The 25,526-nt window shown below is 41.8% G+C and overlaps 1 protein-coding gene and 1 pseudogene across 3 annotated transcripts in view; one reads left to right on the top strand and one right to left on the bottom strand.

Moving 5' to 3' along the window:
• Positions 1–207: 207 nt before the first annotated feature.
• The window catches only part of LOC111160512 (component of oligomeric golgi complex 2), a 53,438-nt gene continuing 28,119 nt past the window's right edge, over positions 208–25,526 (top strand). For 2 of the 3 annotated variants that reach the window (XM_022523661.1, XM_022523660.1), the window contains exons 1-5: positions 208–289; positions 19,633–19,794; positions 20,945–21,010; positions 23,210–23,290; positions 24,881–24,984. In XM_022523661.1, coding sequence (XP_022379369.1) covers positions 218–289; positions 19,633–19,794; positions 20,945–21,010; positions 23,210–23,290; positions 24,881–24,984 — 485 coding nt within the window. In that variant the 5' untranslated portion in view covers positions 208–217. The remainder of the gene's footprint in view (positions 290–19,632; positions 19,795–20,944; positions 21,011–23,209; positions 23,291–24,880; positions 24,985–25,526) is intronic. The other variant, XM_022523662.1, reaches the window with a different exon arrangement.
• LOC111160481 lies at positions 5,155–5,805 on the bottom strand (annotated as a pseudogene).

Genomic DNA, 25,526 nt, shown 5'->3' with positions numbered 1-25,526 from the left:
GGCGGCGGTCCTCGCGCCTCTCTTGGCGGCGGCAGGCGGAGGCGGGCCCGCGGCGTCCTCGTTCATTGGCCGCGGCGCGGGCGCTGCCATGTTGGCGGAAGCGGTGCCTTCTGTGCGGTGGGAACTGGTAGTGCCTGCGCCCGCAGCGCCCGGGAGCGCAATCTCCTACCTTTCCTCCTCGCTCGAGTGTCGGCGCTGAGTGGCGGCGGCCGGCGGGATGGAGAGAATTAGGATGAACCTGCCCAAGGGGCCGGACACGCTCTGCTTCGACAAGGACGAGTTCATGAAGGTGCGCGCCGGGGCTCGGCTCCCCGGAGCCGGGCCGTGGGTGGCCTGCCCTCCTTTGCCCTCCGGGGCCTCTCCTCGGGCTTCTCCTGCGGGCTTCCTGGGCCGTGCCCGCCCCGGACGGGTCCTCGGCGGGGACCTCGCTGCACTTCGCAGTGAGTCTCTTGGCCTCGGGTTTGGTAGGTGCAGCCTGGAGAAAGCACTTCTGTGAAATCGTGCACATTGAATGAAAAGGCCTGAAAGTTCAGGGCAAGTGGTTTTGAGCTAAACGTAAAAGCCCCTGTTAGGACCCGACTCTGTTACCGTGCGGCACAGTCAGACCGCCGCTCCCCTGGCCTGACAGAAGCCTCCCAGTGCCTTGCGCCTAGAAGCTCAGCGACTGTGCGTTGAACACATCTCTGAACGCACGTACTTACCAGGAATCGGGTCAAAAAGGCACTTAACCTAAAGTTATTGCCTCACTTTCGTCTAAAGCTCCTGGAATGTGAAATCTGAAAGACTGTACTATCCTGACCAATTCTGTTCCAGTATTACAAAGCATACCAAGCTCCTTTTCTAAAGTTGCCCTACTTCTCTTGGTGAGGTCAGCTTGAAGCTAGCTGCAGATAACTGTAGGACATAAACTTACAGAATAGAAATTTAAACTGAAAAGACTTTACTGACAATAAAGGTTCATCAGGCATAGCCTTGAAAATGTCCCAAGGTTTGAATCAGAGCCAGGAGGAGCTTTATCTGTTTTCTGTATCCCTCTGGGTCCGTACTTAAACTATCAAAACGTATATGTTTAATTTCTAAGGATTGGGATTTAGTCGCTGGTTTCAATATTAGAAAGTTTTGGCTCTGTAGGTACCTAAAATTTTGAAAGAGTTTGAATTTCTTACTTTTTTATGGCTTCAAGTCATAATATGTTTTTTGTCTTTTTTGGGTTAACCAGCTAGTTCCTTTTTGATATTTGCATTCAGATCACATCTCCCAAACTCTGGCTTTAAAAGTGCTTATGTTTGGATCCTCTGCGGTGTGGCCATATCATTTTTAATATGTAGGGATGTCTAGACGAAGGTATATTGTACTCTTGTTCTTGTACAGTGATGTTAAACCACTGTAATAAAAGGTGTAAATTGAATGGAGTGTCTGAAGGAGAGCACAGAGTGAATTCTCTGATCCAGAAACCTTTTGTTAACGAAGGACACATGATGAGGAGAGGTCATTGGAAGAAGAAAAGGCACACGCAGAGACTTAAAGACTCTCAAAGCACGGAAGTCTCTTTAGCTTGTCTGTCTTTGGACTTCGTCAGGCTTCCTTTGGGCCTAACACTAGCATTTTCTCACACTTACTAGCCCCGCCATCTTTCTCACTCTGAGCTGACAGAATGCCTTTGGTCAAAGCAGCTTCAGAAAATAGAAATCTCAAAATAGCAGTTCTAAAGTAGGACTTAGAGGTAGGGAGAGAGCAAATTGGGAAAGTGGCTAGAATGCCAGCAATTCCGTGTTCTTTCAAGGCTCTGAAACTTCTGAATGTAATGTACAATTTGTGGTGTTAATGAACGTGACCCCTTCATACATAGAAGGAAAATACATGGAACAGCTGTTCTGTGTAAAGTGGTATTGATCTTCTAGGTGGGACCTGGAGATAAAGGTTATTTGCAATTTGTGTTTCCATCAGAGAGACGTTTTGTAAGTTACAGTTCCCAGGCAGAAATGAGTGGAGAGCTTGCTGTCGGGGTTGTATCTCTACATAGGTGTCTTGTTCGGCACATTTTGGAACGAGACTGGGATGGTAGAGAGGGAGGTGGGGTGGGGCTGCGGGTCACACCTTGGACACTGCATACATTGAGGGATCCACGTTGATGCAGTCTTCACGGTAGAGCTGCAGTCAGGTTTACAGCAGGAAGTTGCGTGGTCATATCTGTTGAGTTGGAGCTGACTGGTGGCAGGAGACTACTTAAAAAGTCATGTTTATGAGATCTGATGAGAAATAGAGAGGAGGGAAAAGGTATGCAAAAGAGGTGGGTGATCAAAATGCAGGAATGGCAGATGGGGAAGGGTCCCCTGGGGCAGAGGCAGTGGCAACATCATACTTTGTTGACTTAGAAATACGAAAATCCTTAGGGTTGACAGCCAACTAATAGATGAGTGGAACATGAGGTATTGGTAGTAGGGGGAGAAGGTGGCATAACAGATAAATTAGACCATTTACATGGGTGTGCTGTTGACATCACACGTAGCCTTCCTCTTCCATCTCAACATAGGACTTCATCTCCAGTCGTACAGAAAAATTAGCAGCCATCCACGGGACCTCCTCCATCCTGCTGATCACGATCCCATTCTTGTATTTGTCCCCTTCTCCTCCTCGCCTGGTACGGGGAGGGGCTCTCCTTCCTCTTCGGGTTCAGTCTCCGCTCTGGCTCGAAATCCATGCCCTCCCGCCCTTCCAGGAGCCTGTGAGGATCCTCTCCCCTGCACTCCTTCCCATCACGCGCTCCTGTTTGATCCTCTCCCACTTGACGGTCCCACCTCTAGGTATTGCCCTGTCACTGTTGTGCATCGCAGCCAGTGCTCAGGGGTTGACTAGACTTTCTCACCTTCCACCCTTCAGGCCCTGTCGTTCCACTAAAGAGTTCTTACCAAAGCTGTTTGTAAGTCAGCGCACCTGACCTTTCTCCGTCTCCTTACTCGACGTCGCAGTAGACCAAATGCTCTGCATTGCTTCCTGTTTTTCTTCTACCTCTCTGATGTGTCTCCTGTGCAAAGTCATGCTCCTGGTAGCCACTGAATGCTGGCTATGGGCTCAGCCCCGTGTTCCCTCCTTTCCCTAGATGACCCTTTGTGCTACTTCATGACCACCTATGGGCAGGTAAGGCAGATTCCTGTCTCTGGCCCAGATGTCTCCTGAGCACCAGTCCTGTGTATCGGACTTGCTGACCTTTCTTCTTGGATGTGTCTGTGGCCCCTCAGACTCATCAGGTTCAAGACGGAATTCGTGAGCACCTCTTCCGCTGAAAACCACCTTTCTTATTCTGTTGCCTCTCTCAGTAAACACTTCACCATCCGTTTAGCTGGGAGTCGGGAAACCAGAAGTCAGCTCCTACTCTGTCACCTTTCCAAAATCTAGTCTGTCACACCAGGTCCTGTGGATTTCGCTCCCTAAACCTCTTGAGTCCATATACTTCTCTCCATCTCTTCTCGTACCTTTGCAGTGCGCCCTCGTCATCGCGCCTTAGAAGCTTCTCACCCAGTCTCCTTGCGCCTTCCTTGTCTTTTTCTGGCCCCTGGTCTACACTGCAGGCGGGCCACTCTTGTCAGAATGCGGATGTGATCTTGTATGTACGAGGTGACTGGTCAGTCCACCAGCTCTTGAAAAAACATTTTCCTACACATTCGAACGTATTTCAAAGAGACTCAGTCCCCTGTGGGGTAGTTTTCCTTGGTAGCCAGTTTGTTTCTGCACTGAGCCAGTCTGCCTCCTTCGAACGTCTCTGCGTCAGTTCCTCTCCGGAACCTGCGGCTTCGTTGGCAACCCGGGTGGGCACATGATGACCTTTTCCATGAGACGTGAAGGCGGGAGCTCTCCGGACGGTGACCGTAAGCAGGAACCGTAGGTGAAAGAACCGCGGGGAGTAAGTCCTTGAGGCTCCTCCCTGTTCTGATTGGGTGAACTGGGAATTTTGACATAGGAAGCGGGTCCTGCGTGTCCTTGTTCGCAGGGAGCATGCAGTCTGATGGACAAAATGGAAAAGGGGAAGAATGAGCAGCTGCTCAGATCTCTTTGTACTGTGCTGGCTGATTAGGAGTGACCTGCAGATGTGGGTCCCGTCTGACTTGGGGCAAATCACTCGCCTCTGGGCTTCTGTTTGCTTGTTAGTATAATGAGGTGGTGCTTATCTGTATGATCTTTGCCTGCTTGTCTGAAAAGACTCTAGTCCATTTTCGCGGCTTGCAGATAAGGAAACTGAGGCCTGAGGTGTGATGACTTCCACTAAAGCCACACAGCTAGTTGGGGCAAATCACAGGCCGGATCTCCTGACCCCCATGCATCAGTCCTTGGAAATCCTACTGTAGCATGTTCCTTTCCAGAGGCCGCAGATGGGAAGTGGGACAATCAGAACATTAAGAATAGCGCAGAAGATGGCACAATGTCCACATGCCTTGGCGCCTGCATTTCACCAATAGCGCCACCTCTTACCTTAGAAGAAATTCCCACAGGGCTGGTGATCTGGATGCTTGGCCTGTAGCTTAGCTACGGTAAACGGGACCAGAGGGAAGTGATGGCTGTTTCAGGCAGACTTTGTTGATGGCGGCTGACAGAGGAGGAAGAGGGAAGAGTGACAGATGGCAGATAGCCGCAGGCCAGCAGGTCAGCCACTGTTGCCCAGGGTCCCCCCATCCCCAGGAGCCGTCTTCGTGTCACAGGAGCTGAGTGCTTACCCTGTGGGTTCTTAGTTCGATGCCACGTCTTGATGACAAGATTCCATTCTCTTCCGCATCAGTTTGAGACAGACATCGTAATAAAATTCTAATCAGTCAAATATGGAATGTGAGCCTACAACTCATTTTATAGAGAAATTTTCTTATGTGAACTACTTTCCTTGATGATAGAGGAGATGTGACGATGTAACATCAGATAAAGTTTATCTGATTGGCACTTGGTAAGAAGGGTTCCCGGCAAAAAAGAAGTGGTTTTTTGTTGTTGTTGTCCTCCCTTTTGATCTTTCCTTTCCTTTCCTTTTTTTTTTCTTTTGTGAGCGGTCATCTGATTTATAAAAAGATGCAACAAAATGTAAAATGGTACAAGATAATCAGTTTCAAAACATCAAAAAGTGAGTGTCTTTAGCCATAGCTCAGAACAGAGGAAATGGGTAAGGAGAATAATTCATGCGGTGGCACATTGCTTGTATGAACTGGCAACAGGAAAAGTTGGTAAAGGAGGGCTGAGGAACTCTATTAAGAAATAGAAGCGAGGGGCTCCGTCATCATCTGGCATTCACTCAGTGTCGTCCCTATGGTTAGAAATGTCCATGATGGGAACTCCAGCTATCTTCTGGGTCTGGGTCAGCTGATGCCACAATGTAACACTCTGAATTACTTCTGTACTGAGCAGACATCTGGGTAGTTTGTCTTGTGTGTACATGGTAATCGTTTGAATCTTGGCTCTTTGGCAATCCTTAGAGCCACTTGATACTTTCACCCCAGTTTCTCAGTTTCAGCCATTACACGGTCAGTTATACAACTGATACACTTGGCACACAGCCCGTCCATCATTGACTGTACCCGGTCAAGTTTGGCTTAAATAGAAAAGTTGATAAAGTCGATACCAACCAGGATGTGGTAAGGCGGCCCAGCTGTGTGTTTATACTGGAAAAAGGAGGAGGGATGTTGGGGGACTTCTCTTTCCTTGAGTGCACGGGATCTTTCTTTTCTTTCTTTTTAGGTTTTAATCTGTCCTTCTCTTTAAGCCTTTGATTTCGGAGCTAAGCATTCACTTCATGGTCACATACTTTCTTGCTTTCTCTTGCTTCCCCATGTTCACACCTGCTCATTTCTCCTTGCTTTTGATTTTCTAATTCACTCTTTGTAGTATCATAAAACTTATCATTTGAATAAAATGTTGGCCTACTGAGTTTTTGATTATTAGTAAGTTCTTTGTTCAAAATTTGAGAGCAAGAAGTATTATGTAAATATATCTTTTTGTTATTTAACTAGTCTTACAACATTTAGCCTCAAATTTCTTTAAACATTTAAACAAATTAATCACAAACTGGGGCTTGGGCTTTTCTTTTTTTTTAAAGTAATCTCTAAACCCAACATGGGACTTGAACTCACAACCCTGAGATCAAGACCTGCACGCTCCCGTGACTGAACCAGCCAAGTGCCCTTTGGGCTTTTTGTTTGAAAGTTCCTCAGGTGAGGGGGTTCCTTAGTGGCTCAGAGGGTTAAGCCTCTGCCTTCAGCTCAGGTCCTGGTCTCAGGGTTCTGGGATCGAGCCCCGCGTGGGACTCTCTGCTCAGCTGGGAGCCTGATTCCCCCTCTCTCTCTGCCTGCCTCTCTGCCTACTTGGGCTCTCTCTCTCTCTGTCAAATAAATAAATAAAATCTTTAAAAATGTTCCTTAGGTGATTCTAATGTGTGACCAATGTTGAGAACTCTAGAACTAGATAATTCCTTTAAATAGCTCAAGAAATTAAGTTTGAAAAGCGAACTAAAAGCCTATATAGATTGCGATTGGTGTTAAATTGAGGGGAAAAAAGAGACAAAGAGAAGAATTCAGCTGGAACAGAGTGTAATTAGGTACCCAAATATTTGTTAGATGGATGAATAAATTTACAGAATGTAGGGTGGGTTTTTTTTTTTTTTTTTGTCTCTCCATAAGTATGTCAAACAGGTATATAAATTCAACGAAGGAGTTAGATATAAAATTGATTAAAATGTTAGAACAGAAGTTCCTTAGAATTTCACTGTTACTATTTCATGATGCTTTTAAGATGAGCTCTCTGTAGATGGTGGGAAGATCTTGTTAGCATATGTTTTTAATTTCTCAAGCTTGAATAATTTAGTCACCAAATAAAGATTTAGAATGAGTTTTGGGAGACACAAGTCCTAGATTATGTCCCCACCTAGCTGGGTCAGAGATTTGAGGGCAGGGGCTGGAGGGAAGAGCTCCAAGGACATTTTTGCACACATGCTGATCCCTTGGGCCGGAACACTCTTCCCACACTTCCCGTGGCTAGCTCCTTTGTGTCATTTGGATCTCAACTCATTGTTCTGTAAGTGTCTTTCCTGGTTCATCCAAGTTAAAGTACATCCCATTTGTCATTCAAACCTTTACGGTATCCTGTTTTCTTTTTAGCTGTGATCACTATTCATTAATCACTATTTGATCACTGTTCATTAATATCATGTTTGTTTGTTTACATGTTTATTTCTTCATTCGTGCATTAGAATATATGCTCCTTAAAAGCAGAGACCTTGTCTTTCCTTTTCATGACTGTGTCCACAGGTCTTAGAGCAGAGCTGGAGTTGCATGATAAATATTTAAGGAATATTTGCGGGATATACAGGGGCATTTATTCATCTCTTTTGTCCATTAGTTTTCAAGAATGGTTGGAAACACACATACATGAGCTCACACTAACTTTCTATGTCTTTCAACCTATGTAGTATGCAGGTTAGTGCTTAACTATTTTGTTTTTTTGTCTCAATCAAATGGTATGTTTCAGGGCAGAGATCATAAATTTCATGTGCCCTCTTAGTACTTCTCATCATTACAGAGTGATGGTTCCGGGGGATTCTGTTTCTGTCATGGAGATAGTACATAGTGATCTTATAAGTCCATGTATTTGGGAAAGAGTGTTTTACTTCTTGGCAGCTTAGAGAACTTTGATCTTTTCCAAAATTCTATGTAATTTTCATAGTGTTAAAGCTACTAATAATTGGATTTTTGGTAAGTCTTAAATGATTAATTCTCAGGTTATTTTGAATTAGTCTTTGCCATCCCTGAATGCAGCTAGTTAGTAAAGTAGTTAAACCTTTAAACTCTACTTGGTTTTAATTTTAAGTGATGTCACTGCTTCTCTAATGGTTAATGGTTCTTAAATTGCTTGTAACTTGTCTGCTTTGCTCATTTCTTTTCCTGTGTTCTAACACCTCTTGTGATCTCCCAACTCCTGGCCTTTTGGGGGACTTGTACTTTACCTGGGTTCAGATAGGAAATACCCCTGAGTACAAAGAGAAGCTATTTTTCTTCTAATTTCAGTATCTCCTATTATTAATGTCTTGCATTGTTGTGGCACATGTGTTAGAACTGATGAACCAGCATTGATACAGTATTAACTAAAGTCCATGGTTTACATTAGGGTTCACTCCTCTTTCTATAGTTCTTTGGGTTTTGACAAATGTATAATGTTATTTACCTACTGTCGGTATCTTACAGCCTAGTTTCATTGCCTTGAAACCCCCTGTACCTCATCTATTTGTTTCTTCTCCTCTGTCTGCACCCTCCTCCCTCACCCCTGCAGCCCGGGATCTTTTTACTGTCTAGAGTTTTACCTTTTCAGAGGCACCTGGCTGGCTCAGTCGCTAGGGCATCTGACTCTTGATCTCGGGGTTGTATGTTCCAGCCCCCGCATTGGGTGTAGAGATGACCTAAAAAATAAATAAAAAATAAAAATGCTGGTTAATTTTTACCTTTTCCAGAATACCATATAGTTGGAATCATACAGTATTTAGCCTTTCAGACTGGTCTTTCACTTAGTAATATGCATTTAAGGTTCTTCCAAGTCTTGAGGCTTAATAATTCATCTTTTTAATTGCCGAATAATCCATTGTGTGGGTGTGGCACAGTATACCTGTTCACCTACTGAAGGAGATTTGGATTGCTTCTAAGTTTTGGCACTTCAGAGAATAAAGCTGCTGTAAACATCCGTGTGTAGGTTTTTGTGTGGACAGTAGTTTTAAGCTCTTTGGGGTAAATACGAAGGAGCACAATTACTGATCTTATGGTGAGAGTGTGTTCAGTTCTGTGAGAAACTGCCAAGCTGTCTTATAAAATGTCTCCCATTTTGCGTTCTGACCAACAGTGAATGAAGAGTTCTGTTACCCCACATCCTTGCTAGCATTTGGTATTAATAGTGTTTTGGATTTTTGATATTCTACGTGATATATAATAGTACCTTGTTTAAATTTGCATTTTCCTAATGACATACAAAGTTGAGCATCTTTTCAGATTTTTTTTTAAGATTCTATTTATTTATTAACAGCACAAGCACACGCAGAGGTAGCAGCAGGCAGTGGGAGAGGGAAAAGCAGTCTTCTCGCTGAGCAGGGGGCCCAGTGTGGGGTTCAATCCCAGGACCTGAGTCAAAGGCAGATGCTTAACTGACTGAGCCTCCCAGGCACCCCTCTTTTCTCATTTTTAAATTAGGTTTGATTTCTTATTGTTACTAAGACATCTTTATATTTTTGGTTTTAAGTACTTTACCATGGATGTGTTTTGCAGATATTTTCTCTACTCTGTGACTGGTCTTTTCATTCTCTTAAGAGTGTCTTTTAAAGAGAAGTTTAATTTTAATAAAGTGCCCTCATCGGTTTTTTCTTTTGTAGATCATGCTTTTGGTTTTGTATATGAAAAGTCATTGCCAAATCCAAGGATCCCTACATTTTATTCTTATGTTATCTTTAAGAAGTTTTGCATTTTACGTTTAGGTTTTGTGAAAGGTGTGAAAAGTTTGTTTTTATTCTTTTCGTTTGTTTGTTTTTTTCATGTCGCTGTCCCATCGTCCGGTTCCATTTGTTGAAGACTCTCCTTCCCATTGAATTGCCTTTGCCTGTGTGTGTGGATCTTTTTCTGGGCTCTCCACTCTGTTCCGTTGCTTTGTTCATCTCTTTTGCCAAGCACCTTCTGTCTTAATCACTGTAGCTTTCATAGTAAGTTTTGAGATTGGGTGGTGGCAATCCTCAATTTCCTTCCCCCCCCCCCTTTAAAAGGAAAACTGACTACTCTGGGACTCTTGGTTTTCCAGTTTTCCATCCAGATTTTAGAATCAACATGTTGATATCCACAAAATAACTTCCTGGCATTTTGATTGGATTGCATTGAGTCTGTAGATCAGTTTGGGAAGAACTGACCTCATAACAGTATTGAGTGTTCTTACCGAAGATTATGGACTTTCTCACTTCACATCTTACCTTGCTTGCTATCTTTCATCAGAATTTTATACTTTTTCTCACATAGATCTTGTGCCTATTTCGTTAGATTTGCACCTAAGTATTAAATTTTTTTTGTCTGCTAGTGTAAATGGTCTTGTGTTCCATTTGCACATTGCTGGTATATACAAAAGCAATTGACTTTTTAAATTTTTTTATTTAAATTCAATTTCGTTAACATATAGTGTACTTTTAGTTTCATGGTTAGAATTTCGTGATTCATTGGTTGCATACAACACCCAGAGCTCATCCCAACAAGTGCCCTCCTTAATACCCCTCACCCAGTTACCCCAACCTTCCCCTCTCCTCCAGTAACCCTCGGTTTGTTTCCTGTAGTTAAGAATCTCTTGTGATTTGCCTCCCTGTCTGTTTCTATTTTTCCTTCCCTTCCCCTATATTCATCTGTTGTTTCTTAAGTTCCACGTGTGACTGAAATCATATGGTGTTTGTCTTTCTTCCTCTGGTTCCATCCATGTCCTTGCAAACGGCAAGATTTCATTGTTTTTGATGGCTCAGTAATATGTGTGTGTGTGTGTGTGTGTGTGTGTGTGTGTGTGTGTGTACACACCGCATCTTCTTTATCCATTCATCTGTTGATGGACATCTGGGCTCTTTCCATCGTTTGACTATTGTGGACATTGCTACTATAAACATTGGGGTGCTTGTGCCCCTTCAAATCACTATGTTTGTGTACTTTGGATAAACATCTTGTAGTGCAATTGCTAAGTCGTTGGGTTGTTCTATTTTTAACTTTTTGAGGAGCCTCCATACTGTTTTCTAAAGTGGCTGCACCAGCTTGCATTCCCACCAACAGTGTAGGAGGGTTCCCCTTTCTCCGCATCCTCGCCAACATCTGTCATTTCCTGACTTGTTAATTTTAGCCATTCTGACTGGTGTGAGGTGGTATCTCATTGTGGTTTTGATTTGTATTTCCCTGATGCTGAGTGATGTGGAGCACTTTTTCATGTGTCTGTTGGCCATTTGGATGTCTTCTTTGGTCTGTTCATGTCTTCTGTCCATTTCTTGAATGGATTTTTTTGTTTTTTGGATGTTGAGTTTGATAAATTCTTTATAAATTTTGAATACTGGCCCTTTGTCTGATACATCATTGGAAAGCAGTTGACTTTTGTATTTTAACTGTGTATCGTGCAGTCTTGCTATAATCACTTGACTAGTTTCAGGAGGGTGTGGGTGTGGGTGTGGGGTATGAAGTCTTTCTATTTTCTGTAGACAGTCATGTCATCTGTGAACAAAGTTTTATTCTTTCCCAGGTTGTGCACCTTTTATTTCCTTTTCTTAACTTATTTCATTAGTTTGGCCTCCCAGTATAGTGTTGAATAGTAGTAGTAAGAGGGACATCCTTGCCTTGATTTCCTGTCTTCTATTTTCTCAGTATTAATATCATGTTAGCTGTGGATTTTTGGAAACATTTTTTATCAAGTTGAGGAAGTCCTCCTATTCCTAGTTTCCTGAGGGTTAATAATGAAGAGGTGTGGATTTTGTTAAATGTTTTTTTCCTCCCTTCATTGATATGATCATGTGATTTTTTTCTGTTGATGTGATGGATCACATTGATTTTCTAATGTTGAACCAGACTTGCATACCTGGAATAAATCCTACATGATCCTGGTGTATAATTTTTTAATATACTCTTTGCTTTTATTTGCTATTTTTTGTTGAAGATTTTTGTATCTGTGTTCATGAGAGATACTAGTTTGTAGTTTGTTTTCTTGCAGTATTGGTTTTGGTATTAGGGTAATGATGATCTCCTAGAATGATTTAGGAAGTATTCCTTCTAGTTTTACTTTCTGGAAGAGATTGTAGAGAATTGTGTAGTATTTCTTCCATAAATGTTTGGTTGAATTTACAGTGATTGGGATTGTTAGCAGTAGTCCTCCCTTCTTTATCTGATATTAGTAATTTATGTCTTCTACCTTTTTTTCTTTGTTTGCCTGGCTAAGAGTTTATCTGTTTTATTGATGTTTTCAAAGAAACAGACTTGGGGTTTATTGATTTTTTAAAAAAAAATTCCTGGTTTTAATTACATTGATTTCTGCTCTAATTTTAATTTTTTTTCTACTTAATTTAGGTTTTTTTTTTTTTTTAAGGTTTTACTTGACACAGAGAGAGTCAGTGAGAGAGGGAATACAGGCAGGAGGAATGGGAGAGGGAGAAGTAGCCTCCCTGAGCAGGGAGCCTGATGCAGGGCTCTGTCCCAGGACCCTGGGACCATATCCTGAGCCAAAGGCATATGCTTACCCAACTGAACCACCCAGGCGCCCCTCCTTACGTTAGATTTAATTTTTGTTGTTATTGCCTAAAATGGAAGCTTAGATTATTAACTTTAATCTTTTTTTTCTAATATTTGCATTCAATACTGTATTTTCCCTTTAAGCAGCATCCCACACATTTTGCTACATTGTATTTTGTTGAGACTTGTCTCCTGTTATTTACAAGTGTGCCATTTAATCTCCATGTATTTTGGACTTCTTCAGCTATCTTTCCGTTACTGATTTTTAATTCCACTGTGGTCTGAGAACATACTTGGTATAATTTTTATTTTTAAAAATTTGTTGTGTTTTGTGGCCCAGAATTATTCTGTCTTGATGAGTGTTCCCTATGAGCTTAAGAAGAATGTGTGTTGCACTATTACTGGGCAAAGTTGTCTGTGGACGTCTGTTGTATGTTAATCAATGGTGGTGTTGAGTGCGCCATGTCTGGGATGAAAGAATGCGCCATATCTGTCAGATCCTTATTGCCCTGCTGCTGGATCGGCCCATTACTGATGGAGAAGCGTTGAAGTCACCAGCTATGATAATGGAATTGTTTATTTCTCCCTGCAGTTCTGTTAGGTTGTGTCTCACCTGCGTTGATCAGGCACATATACGTTAAGGATAATTGTGTCTTCTTAGTCAGTTGATTTCTTTATCATTATTTAATGCTCCTCCTTATGCCTGATAATTTTCCTTGCTCTGAAATCTGCTTTGTCTGAAATTCATATAGCTTCTCCAGTGTTCCTGTGATTAGTGTTACTTTAGATTTTTTTAATGTATCTGAGCATTTAACTTGTTGATATTTAAGTTGTTTCGTTTTTCATCGAGATATAATTCACAAAGCATAGTAGTTGCCATTTTAAAGTGTACTTTTCTCTGGTTTTTAGTATATTTACTATGTATGTGGTACATACGTCCCTACTGTCTAATTCCAGAACATGTCCATCACCCGAAAAATAAACCTCTTAGTTCCAATTCTCTCCTCCCCTTATTCCCTGGCAATTCATGAATCATGCATGAACCATGAATCTTTCTATTCTTATGGATTTGCCTCTTCTGGAACATCTCATATCAATGGAATCATATAAAACGTGACCTTTTGTGTCTGGCTTCCTTTAACCTGAGAGTAGAATGTTTCCAGACTTCACTCGTGTTGTAGCATGTAACAGTTTATTCCTTTTTATTGCTGTGTAAGAGGCTCTTCCACATTTTAAGTATCCATTCATCAGTTGATGGTCGTTGGCTTTATACTTTTTGGCCGTTCCGAGCAGCGCTACTGTGCACATTCATGTACAGATTGTGGCAGGAACATCTGTTGTCAGTTCTGTCGATGTCATACCCCTAGAGGTAGAATTGCTGGGGAATTGTACGTGTAACTTCTTGAGGAGCTGCCGAGCTGATTGCTGCCTTAGCCGCACCATTTTACGTTCTCGCTGGCAATACAGGAGGGTTCCAGCTTCTCTGCCTTCTTGCCAGCACTTTTCTTCTTTTTTTCTTTTTCTTTTTCTTCTTTTACCGTAGTTGTCCTAGTGAGTGTGAAGTGGCATCTCCGTATGCTTTTGATTTGCATTTCCCCAATGACCAAGGGTGTCGAACATCCCAATGTGTGCTCTTGACCATCTGTGTATCATCTTTGGAGAAATGTCTATTCAAAAGTCTTTGGCTTGTTTTTAAATTAGGCTATTTTTCTTTTTGTTGTTGAGTTCTAAGAGTTCTTTGCATATTCTGGTTATTAGGTCCTTGTCAGACAAATGATTTGCAGATACTTTCTCCCATTCTGTGGGTTGTCTTTTCACTTTCTCAGTAGTGTCCTTTGACACACGAAAGTTTTTATTTTGATCAAGTTCAGCTTATCTGTTATTTCTTATTGCTTTGTGTATCATATCTAAGAAAGCTTTGCCCAATCCAAAGTCATACAGATTTTCACCTGTTTTCCCTGAGAGTGTTACAGTTTTTACTCTTATATTTAAATCTTTGATCCCTTTTGAGTTACATTTTTGTGTATGTGTGAAGTTGCTGTTCCAAATTCATTCTTTTGCGTGTTGATATTCAGTTGTCCCAGTAGTAGGCACTCGAAAAGACTGTCTCCCCCCCATTAATTGGTCTTGGCATCCTTGTGAAAAATCAGTTGACCATAAATGTATGGGTTGTAAATACTTTCTTTTTAAATACTTGGGAAATCTACTATATAAATCTACTATAAAGTAAAACCATTCTTGGTAAGTGAAATGGGTCTGTATTATGGCACTGCAAGTTTGGGTTTGCTTTTCACAGCAAAAGCTGCCTAACCCAGTATTCACAGATGTTCCGAGTTATTTAGTCATGTGTTATGCAACTTTTGTTTATCTGAGAACAAATACATAAATGGTAAGTTAAGTACTAATATTACCTAATAGCATTTGTTCACTGAGGCTAAGTTATACAATTTATTTATTTATTTACGATTTTATTTGAGAGTGAGAGTGTTCAGGAGCAGGAGGGAGGGACAGAGGGAGAAGCAGGCACCTTGCTCAGCAGAGAGCCTCATGTGGGACTCGAACCCAGGAGACTGGGATCATGACCTGAGCTGAAGGCAGACGCTTAACCAACTGAGCCACGCAGGCGTCCCAGTTACACAATTTAGAATGCCATCATGAAGTTCAGAACTTCAACAATGTGTAACTGAGGCAGGGAAAGTGATCAACCTAAAGGCATACAGTTGGTGAGTAGCATGGCCAGGATTATGAACTGAGACTCGCATCCCGTGACGTACTACATAACTATGATGTAAGGTGTTGTCTGAGATGGTCTCAAGAGAGAAAGGTCCAGGCTAATTCGGGCCCCAGTTTAAGAAGCAGGTGGTTTTCAGTAGATGACTGTGAAATTACAGTTTGGTATGAAGTCCTCCTCTCCGACACTATCAGGGTCGGGTCTATGGTTGATTAACTAAGAAAGTCAGTTTAAACAAGTACTCTTAGGGAATGGTACATATAGTTCTTAGCATTTTATTTGGAAAAAATATATGTACATTTATTCTCCATTGAAGCAGTGCCAGGTCTTTTCTCGGGGAACTGGCTGCTGATTAGATTTCCGAAGAGTTGTCATGGCACTTGGGTGGCTCAGTAGGTTAGGCATCTGCCTTCGGTTCAGGTCATGACCTCGGGGTCCTGGAATGGGGTCCCAGGTTGTGCTCTCTGTTCAGCAGGGAATCTGCTTCTCCCTCTGCCCCTTTTCCTGCTCATACTGTCTCTCTGTGTCTCAAATAAATAAAAAAAATCTTTAAAAAAAAAAAGCTTTCTGTGTTTCAGTTTCTTTAACTGAATTGAGTGAGAATCCTGTGATCACCCCCTCCTTACCTAATATGTGGTTATCTCACCCATACCTAACTTAGCAAAAATTTTCTTATTGATTCCTTTGTATCAAATCTTTCCAAAGTAGCCGTCTTAGTTTTCGTAAGAACTGTGATCTTTTTCCACTCATATTTTGTTGGTTTACATTGTGTTTAATGAAACTATATAATTACGAAGTAAGTGTAGGTGTCCTTAACTAGTTTGAGAATCATCACATTTGATTCTTGCTGACTAAACAGGTCAATGAGTAGCAAAGTCACAGGGGAAGTAGATAGTAATTTATTGCCTCTAAGCATATAAGCCTACCAGGGTCATCACAGTATTCTAAAGAGGAAACACAGCATAGCTAATCCTGTGAGACCAATACTTGGAAATAGGTTATGAAAGATTTGGAACATCTGTTCAATGGAACACTCAACATCCACATAAAATATTAATAGAAATGTATGTGTTTTACAAAAAGATATTGAAGTTATATTTTTAGATGGGAAATTTTTTTTTATAGAATGGGTTTTTATTTTTTTTTATTCTTTTTTTAAGATTTTATTTATTTGACAGAGAGAGAGAGATCACAAGGAGGCAGAGAGAGAGGGGGAAGCAGGCTCCCTGCTGAGCAGAGAGCCCGATGCGGGGCTCGATTCCAGGACCCTGAGATCGGGACCTGAGCTGAAGGCAGAGGCTTAAGCCACTGAGTAACCCGGGCGCCTCTAGATGGGAAATGGTTTAGAATAGCACGAGTATTGTTGGGTCCCCAATGTTGGGTCCCCCAATAATGGGTCTGTGATTAAAGGAGCGAGACAGATATAAAGCAAAGGTCAAGCAAAGCTTTATTTCAGGCCAAGCATCAAGAATCAAACTGACGGTCAAATAGACCGGTGGGGGCCGCCCCTTTTAAGTGAGGGCGACCCCTCTCTGTTTCACAGGCTAACTTTTATAGAGCAAAGGCCATGTGGTTGGGCCTGGCCACAGGTGGCCAATGAAATTGTAACACGCAGAGAAAGCTGCACAGTCATGCTAGGTGACCAATTGAATTACAATTTACCCTAGTAGATATTTGAACCAGCCTATTACCTTGTTCAGAATTGGCGCCCAAAAGGTGCCCAAAGGGCGGGGCCCATACTCGGTAGCTAGGAGACAGTATGTGCCCCCACTGATTGAATACCTCCACCTGGCCTGACCCACCCTTGTATTTGGACTTTGTTACCTGGGACTTGTTTTTAGAGTAAGTTCCCCTGGGGGTGGGGGGCAGGGTCATTTTAAGTTTTGCAACAAAATGGCAGTTCAACTGGGTTGGGGCTGCTCTGGCTGAATAGGCCCTTACAGTATTAAGAGAGAGAGAGAGAGAGAGAGAGAGAGAGAGAGTGTACACACATACATAGAGAAGGTCTGGGGTTTCCATTCAAGATGGTGGCATAGACGGATCTTGAACTCATCTCTTCAGTCAAATACACTGAATCTATAGCTCCATATGGAAAAATTTCCTGTGGAAAAAACCCTAAAACTAGCCGAGTGACTCCTACATGTTAGGTGAATGAGAACAAAACCTACATTGAAGTAGGATTCAGTCTTGCCATAAACCCCACCCCTGGTACAGCAACCTAGGATTGGGAGGGTACTCAAAACCCCAGGCTTCTCCCTGAGGAGCAAAGGGTTTGAACCCCACTTCTGGCACCCCAACTTTTAAGACCTGCATCTGGGAGACAAGACCACAAAACATCTAGCTTCGAAAGCCATCAGGGCTTGCATCCATGAGACCCACAAAGCTGTAGCAAACGGAGAAACAGTTCTTAAAGCAGTTGCGCGAGTAGACTCACCCACCCTGGAACTCAGCACAGAAGCAGCACACTGAAAAGCGTTCAGATTTCTGTGAAAGAGGCTCATTTGCTTATCTTAAAGCCCTGAGGGGCAGGCATCTAATTTAACAGGGATCTGGGGGCCTAGTAAGGTATTCTCCAAAGATGGAGCTTACAGGTGCCATCTTTGCGCTGTCCCTCTGCCTCGCTTCTGCTTTCTGGTATCTCCTAGAAAGGAGCTTGCATGCTCTTATGATGCCCCAAGGTTTGCAGTTGCTACCCAGGGAGTACCTCTAGATCACCTGGCACTAGTGGCCAACAAGACTTACACTCACGGTAGTGAATATCGCAGTATTTACAACAGCCAAGACTTGGAAATGACTTAAGTGTCCACCGATGGGTGAATGGATAAAGAAAATGTGTGTGTATACAATGGAATATTATTCATTCATAAAAAGAAGGAAGTCTTGCCATTTGCAACAGCATGGATGGACCTTGAGGATATTGTGCTGAGTGAAATAAGTCAGACAGAGAAAGACAAATACTGTATGATCTCCCTCATATGTGAATCTAAAAAACAAAACAAATGAAGTCATAGAGAACAGATTGGTGGTTGCCAAAGGCGATGGGGTTGTGGAGGAAATGGATGAAGGGGTCCGGTGGTAAAAACTTCAGTTAATAAGATAAGCCCTGGGTATGTAAGGTACATCATGGTGACTGTAGTAAATAATAACTGTATATTATTGTATATTTATTTTATTATTTTTTATTAACATATAATTATTATTATTAGCCCCAGGGGTACAGGTCTGTGAATCATCAGGCTTACACACTTCCCAGCACTCACCATAGCACATACGATCCCCAGTGTCCATAACCCAGCCACCCTATCCCTAAACCCCTCCACCCAGCAACCCTCAGTTTGTTTTGTGAGATTAAGAATCTCTTATGGTTTGTCTCCCTCCCGATCCCATCTTGTTTCATTTTTTTCCTTCCCTACCCCCCAGGCCCCCCACTTTGCCTCTCAAATTCTTCATATCAGGGAGATTATATGATGATTGTCTTTCTCTGATTGACTTATTTCGCTCAGCATAATACCCTCTAGTTCCATCCACGTCATTGCAAATGACAGGATTTCATCTCTTTTGATGGCTGCGTAGTATTCCATTGTATATTTAAAGTTGCTAAAGCTTAAGAGTTCTTAGCACAAAAAACAATGTATGTTTGGTAATGGACGTTAATTAGTATTACAGTGATCATTTCAAAATAGATAAAAATATGGAATTTTTATGTTGTACACCTGCAACTAACATGTTTCCATTATATGTCAGTTTTTTTTAAAAGTAATTTATATTTTATTTTCTTAAAAAATATTTTATTTATTTATTTGACAGAGATCACAGGTAGGCAGAGAGGCAGGAAGAGAGACAGGGAAGCAAGCTTCCTGCTGAGCAGAGAGCCCGATGCTGGGCTTGATCCCAGGACTCTGGGATCATGACCTGAGTTGAAGACAGAGGCTATAACCCACTGAGCCACCCAGGTGCCCTGAAAGTTATTTATATTTTAAAGAGAAAGACTAGGGCACCTGAGTGGCTCAGTTGGTTAAGCATCTGCCTTCGGTTGAGGTCATGATTTCAGGGTCTTGGGATGAAGCCTGGCATCAGGCTCCCAGCTCAGCGGGGAGTCTGCTTCTCCCTCTGCCCCTCCTCCCACTTGTTCTCTCAGTCTCTCTCTCAAATAAATAAAATCTTTAAAAAAAAAAAGTAAAGAGAAAGACCAAAACAAAGTCTGGAAGGATGTGAATTGCAGTGTTACATAGTGAAAAAAAACAAACAAACATTAACAGTGCTTAACTGCAGAGCATCAGAGAGTGGGTGATTTTTTTTTTTTTACTCTTTTATATAAGTATTTCTTTGTTGGTTGAAAGTTTGACAGTGAACATTTGTTACTTTTAAAATTAAGAAGAAAAAGCTGTTTCTATTTTGAGAAGAGCCTCTTTGAAATGTATAATTAAAAGAAATAAAGTGCCTTGTAGAGTTAGGCAACAGGAGAGAATGGTCTTGGCGAGGGGCCCCCTTTCCCACACCATTATGAAGTGAGCAGACCCCCAATGTCCCTGTGTGTGCTCCCCTGCAGTAATACGGCCTCTTAAATGAATAGAATGGCGTTTCTCTTTTATTCTTTCTCTGGTTTTATTTTTATAGGTAAAATGTGATATCAGTACAGTCATTTTTTCTTTCTGGTTTGATTTTCAGGAAGATTTCGATGTCGATCATTTTGTGTCTGACTGTAGGAAGCGTGTCCAGCTGGAGGAACTAAGAGGAGATCTGGAACTCTACTATAAACTTCTTAAAACAGCCATGGTTGAGCTCATCAATAAGGATTACGCAGATTTTGTCAACCTTTCCACAAACTTGGTAAACCTGAAATTTGCAAGTCCTACACACACACACACACACACACACACACACACGTTCTCTCTCCTTCATATTTATTAAAAGGACAGAGTTTTTAGAAACCTTTCAGTTGATTACCCCTCACCCCCACCAGAAACTTGAAGAAATTACCAATTTCATTAATAAAAGAACTAAACTTTTTGGAATGCATTTTTTTTTTGTTTTAGTTTTTATTCATTTAAGGCTGCTCTAGTTTGATTATGTTTCAAATTCATTAGTCAGCAGTGAAAAGTAAAGGATAATAATATCCGAGGGGTTGTTTTGTTAATTGCTAAGTGATTACCCTGAAGTCTTCCTTGGTTTAGACTAATTTGTAGGAGCAAATGTGCACCACGTTTACAGAAATGTTTAATTTACTCCCAGGTATATCTGTTAGCCAGAGCTAGGTTGAGGGAACATTGACCAATATTGATATTTTAAAAGTTTGTTTTTATAAAAATATAAGAATGATTTGCAATGAGCTTATTAGTTGTTGGTAAAAGCCATTGAGAAATGTTGAGTTTTATTACTTGGCAGAAAAATCTCCTTGTTGATGTTTCATTTTGTTTTAAATCTGTTTGTCCAGAAAAGCACAGAAAGTCACAGCTCCACAGGAATTTCAAGAAGCATTAAAATTAATGATGCATATTTGCTTTGGGGAAATATACCACTAAGATAAATGTCCCAATAGGATTAGAAACCTAGAAAGTTTTATTTCTGTTTAATTTGGATTTTTCTCAAGGGTTATAATAATGTTTAAGAGAGACATAGCCCATCAGACTTTCACATCAGCTGGCTGAGTATCATCAATTACAGACAGAACTGTTCACCTTCTGTGAAAATTTTTCACATTCATTTAAAATGTCATCTAAAGGCAAATTGTTCCTAAGGAAACTTTCGTTTCTCATGACTTCCCTTATTTTTATAGTTTCATGTATTTCAGCAGATTTTTTCATACTCTGTGAGCAACATTAATGGCCAAATAACACCTCTGTTGTTTAGCTAGTTAAGTAGCAAAATACGGTTGTGCCAAAAAAATCACTTAAATCTGGTACTGCTTTGATCGTTAAGTAGATACGTCACTGTTACTCCTGATTGTGATGTGTTTGTGCCAACCTGGCTTTGCCTTTAGGTCGGCATGGACAAAGCCCTCAATCAGCTTTCTGTGCCTTTGGGACAGTTACGAGAAGAAGTTCTGGTAAGTCCCCAGTTAATGAAAACAGTCTACTGTGACGCATGTTGTCCTTATCGGCTTTTCTCTAAGAATTCTTTTCATCTGTTAGGTTGGTGGTACTGGTGGTTGTATTTTAATGGTTCATGATTATAGTATTCACCTTCAGAAGAATTGTAAATGATTTTCTGTTTTCACATATGCTAAAAACCTAAAAAACATGTTCGATTTGAAGAAGACAGATTCTCAGAGTAGACGGCCTTAAAATGTCAGGGGAGAGGAAGCATATTTCCAAATTCAACTTATTAATGCCACTTTGGTCATATGTAAGTGGTTTCCAACTTACGAATGACTTGTATTTTAACAGTTTATAATCTTGTAAATATCCCCCCCCCACGTAATTTACATGTGATTAGGTTCCTGGGCTGATCTACAAAAACTGTGTAATCCCTAATGGAACTGAAGGATAATATAAATAAAATGTAATACTTAATAAATGTTACATTTGAATGTTCTCTCAGAAGAATCTCTGTTGTGGGAATGGAATCCCCACCTCTAAACCATTGGGAATAGGAACTCCACCCGGGTGAACTGTGGAGGGGAGTTGTGGCATCTCTTCCAACAGAAAACTGTGCTGCCCTGTCTTCCCCACTCCCGCCGTCCGTGTCTGGTGCCCTGACTTCCGGCCTCCATCCGTTCTGATGCCCTGGCATAAACTTCTCGTAAACGACTCCATCCTTCCTTGTGCATCTCCTCTAGCTTGAGTGGCCTCATGCATCCTGCCCCTAAGACAGTGCCTGCATCCTAGAGAGAATGTAAAGAGAAGATAATTTAAGGGAAGACACACTGCATGGTCAGAACCAAGAAAAATGCAGAGTAACAGAAATGTCAGTGCTGAGAAGCCCAGGGGAGGGGTAGGCAGGAAAGAGTTTGTGAAAGAGGTAAAAATCTTGAGTTGTGCCTTGAGCTAGCCGATACTTTCCATGGTTTATGTCTTGTTTGAATTTTACAAAATCTTGTTAAAGGTACTTTTCCTTGGAATGGAAGTGATTTTCTTGGTCCAGTGTTGGATTCCACACCAGCCGCTGTGGGGCTCTCCTGCTGCCTTCTTGGTGTTCCTCTTCCTCCTGGGGCCTCGTAGCGGTGCTGTTTCCCGAGCCTAACCTTCCTTTGGCCTCCCACTCTTCTCTCAAACTCCCTCCCTGGAGGCAGATTTGCTCTGTTCGCACAGGCTCCTATCCTACCTCGCCCCCTGCCAGGACCCTATCCCCTCCCTTTTCCGTGGCCCGTTTTATAGCCACTTTGGTCCTGCTCAGCCACAGGCCTGACCTGCCTTCTGGTCCCAACTCTGAAGCTGTTCTGTGAGATTCTCAGACCACTGAGATACAACTATTTCTGTCTTCATTGTATCCCTGTGGGCTCCCACAATACTGACGTCTAGGAGGTGTTTCATAATGTTGATGGAGTGAATTAATTCACCTTCCTGTGGAATTTTTGTGATATGCCTACTTTATTCTAGTTGTTTCTGTTAACCTTTGTTTTGGCCCTAATTCCTAATTATCTCTTTATTCATTAGCTTCTGGACATGTTTCTCTACCTATGCGCTCTGCTTTTTTCTGGTCTTCTGGTCTTCATTCTTGATTCCTAGTTTTCCCGAACCCACGTTTCATCATCATGCATCAGTGCTTTGACATTCTCTCATTCTCCAGAACGTGCAGAATCTAAAGCCCTCATCTCAGTGAAGTTGGCCCTCCCTTCCTGTTTCTGCTTCTCTCCAGAAGGAAGCCTGCAGTGCACACTGCTGTGTGCCTGTCCGACCCTGACCCTGAGTGCATCTGCACGGACCTCTTCTCCACATCCCCCCCACCTCAGCAGCTGTGTACACATCGTTTTCAGAGTCTGATTCGAGCCCCGTCGCATTTCCAGACTCCCCTGTACTTTGCTCCAGATTACCTGTTCTCTGTTCTAACCACCCCCCCACCCCCCCGACTTTCACTGTATATGTGTCATTCTTCTTCTGGCCATGCGACCCTGCCTTTGTGTCATTTTGCCCCCAGATCATGAGTCCCCTCAACAGTAATTGTGTCTGGTATATCGTGTTTTTGTCGATATCTGCATAGTACTGCCGCGCAGGTATTAAGTTCTGTGGAATTGAGTGAGATGTAGGAACTTGGCAATGTGACAAAACAACGTCTGTAATACATTTTCTTTATTATTCTTTTAAAGAGTCTCAGGTCATCTGTCAGTGAAGGAATTCGGGCAGTAGATGAACGAATGTGTAAACAAGAGGACATAAGGAAGAAAAAGGTACCCTCCACTAGATTTCTTACGCTGCATGCCAGTTAAAGCCCTCTCCTCTCGTCTCCGCGTACTTGTCAGCAGTATTCAGCTTTTTTTCAAAGCTCTCATGCATTATGTCACATTATCTACTTGAAATAATGAGACAGAATTTTAGAGGTACCCACATGGTCTCAAGATCACTCACTTTTTCCAGAACAAGAAACAGTGATAAGTGTTGTCGGTGCAGGGCTTGACAGTTTAATGACCGTATAAATTTTCAGCGGCCCCGTAAAGAAAATAGGTCTGTATTAGAGACTAGGGGAGAAGTGGGCTTTCTAAAGCAAACTCAGGATTCTGCCGCAGGTTTGTTGTTATTTTCTGATTCTGTGTTCTTTATGTTCTGTGTTCACTTTAATTTTTTCGATTCCCAGTAGTTAGCATGTGGTGTTGGCTTAGTTTCAGTTGTGTGAGACAGGCAGCGGCTCCGTACATCCGAGGGCTCACCCTGGGAGTGCGCCCCTTAGTGCTATCTCCAGTTTCAAGTGTCCTCGATTTCATTCATGATCATAACGATGTAGGGGCACAGCGGGCATTGGGAGTCCGGGCTTCTGACTCTTGCCTGCTGCTCTGTACAATGTTTTCTATTTGTATTATTAGCATATTTGTTAAAATCTCAGTGGGGAGAAGCGTATTTGAGGGGACCTTCTGTTTAATTCGCCTCTCGATCTCCTCACAGCTTTTGTCCAAAGAATGCTTCCCGTGCGCTTCCAGACAAAACAGTAAGCTTTGTGAGAGCAGGGTGTTTTTCTTGCATTTTCTCGTGTCCCTCCCGCGTCGGGACGAATGTCGAGCTCCCAGGGGTGTTCAGTAACTATTTATTGAATGGATGACTTTGTATTTTTTTGTTCTTTAAGGATGAGAGTTTTCATAATGTCCCTCAACCTCTTTGATAATATTTGTAGTGTAAAAGGTCTTTAATGAATTGATGCTTGGGTGGATAGGTATACGCACATATAAACTGAGAGGGTCAGTATGATCGGAAGCCAAAGTTAAAACATGAATAAAGGGCCATAAGAAAACAAATGGAGGGGCGCCTGTGGCTCAGTTGGTTAAACGTCCGGCTCTTGATTTTGGCTCAGGTCATGATCTCAGGGTCATGAGATTGAGTCCCGCATCGAGCTCTGTGCTCAGCAGGATGTCTGCTCGAGATTCTCTCTCTCCCTCTGCCCCTCCCCTGCACGTGCACATGCAGTCTCTCTCTTTCTCTCTCAAATAAATACATCTTTTTTAAAAAATAGGAAAGAAATGTCCATAGAAAGATTCAGGATGGGAAAAAGAAGAAATAAGAGTATAGAATATGAGAAAGCAAAGTCTAGGGTTTTTTTTTTTCTATAAACTTGCAATAGAATATTGAAGTATGCCTATTCTAGAAAGCCAGAACTAAGATTTGCGTTCTTGAGAATTCTGTGTTTCATAGATATATTCAAAATATAGCATGCCCTACATATTTGGAGTTGACTTTTGGTCTTATATTTTCCTGCATTTAGCATGGGAAATAAAGATGATTAAGAGTAAAAATGGTGACTTTTTTTGTTTGCTTAATTTTTATTTTTATAGATGTGTGTGTTGAGGCTTATACAAGTTATTCGATCAGTTGAAAAGATTGAAAAAATCTTAAATTCACAAAGTTCTAAAGAAACCTCTGCACTCGAAGCTAGCAGGTAAGCATTTTTTTTTTTTTTACTAAGTAGCACATAAATTAATACTTCACATCCAGCCCAATTTGGTGGGGAGGGCTTAGTTAGAATTCATTTCTGAACAAGAAGAAAATCCAGGTTTGTGACTTAGTGTTTTTGAATGTAGCTCCAGGAGAGTGGAGAGCATGAAATGGTGACGTCTGTAACACGTCCCTGTAAACCCTTTGGTTCTAGACCACAGTTCCAGCACATCAGTATGCTTCCAGTGAAAAAGTTTTATATTTGGAATCATCTTCCCTGAGGACTAGCAAAATCCTGTTGATCTTCAAGGCATACCTACCATTCATCTTGCTCAGATTTTTTTTCCTAGACATGCCCAGAGTATTACCATTGATGTATTTTGCACCAGCATTATATTATTATGAAACAGTGTAGGACACATCCAGTTGAAATTTACAAACAGGAAAGAAAAAGCTTATGAAATAGGAAAAAGATGATGGCTCTCTTTGTTATACTGTGATTGTCTTGTTCCCTTCCTGGTGTGAATTTTCAGTCAGGCAGGGTAG

This window comes from Enhydra lutris, unplaced genomic scaffold, assembly GCF_002288905.1.
Source record: "Enhydra lutris kenyoni isolate GAN:26980312 unplaced genomic scaffold, ASM228890v2 scaffoldscaffold76, whole genome shotgun sequence".
Lineage (NCBI taxonomy): Eukaryota > Metazoa > Chordata > Mammalia > Carnivora > Mustelidae > Enhydra > Enhydra lutris.
Note: the sequence above shows the minus strand (reverse complement) of the source record. Positions and strands in the feature narration are given on the sequence as shown.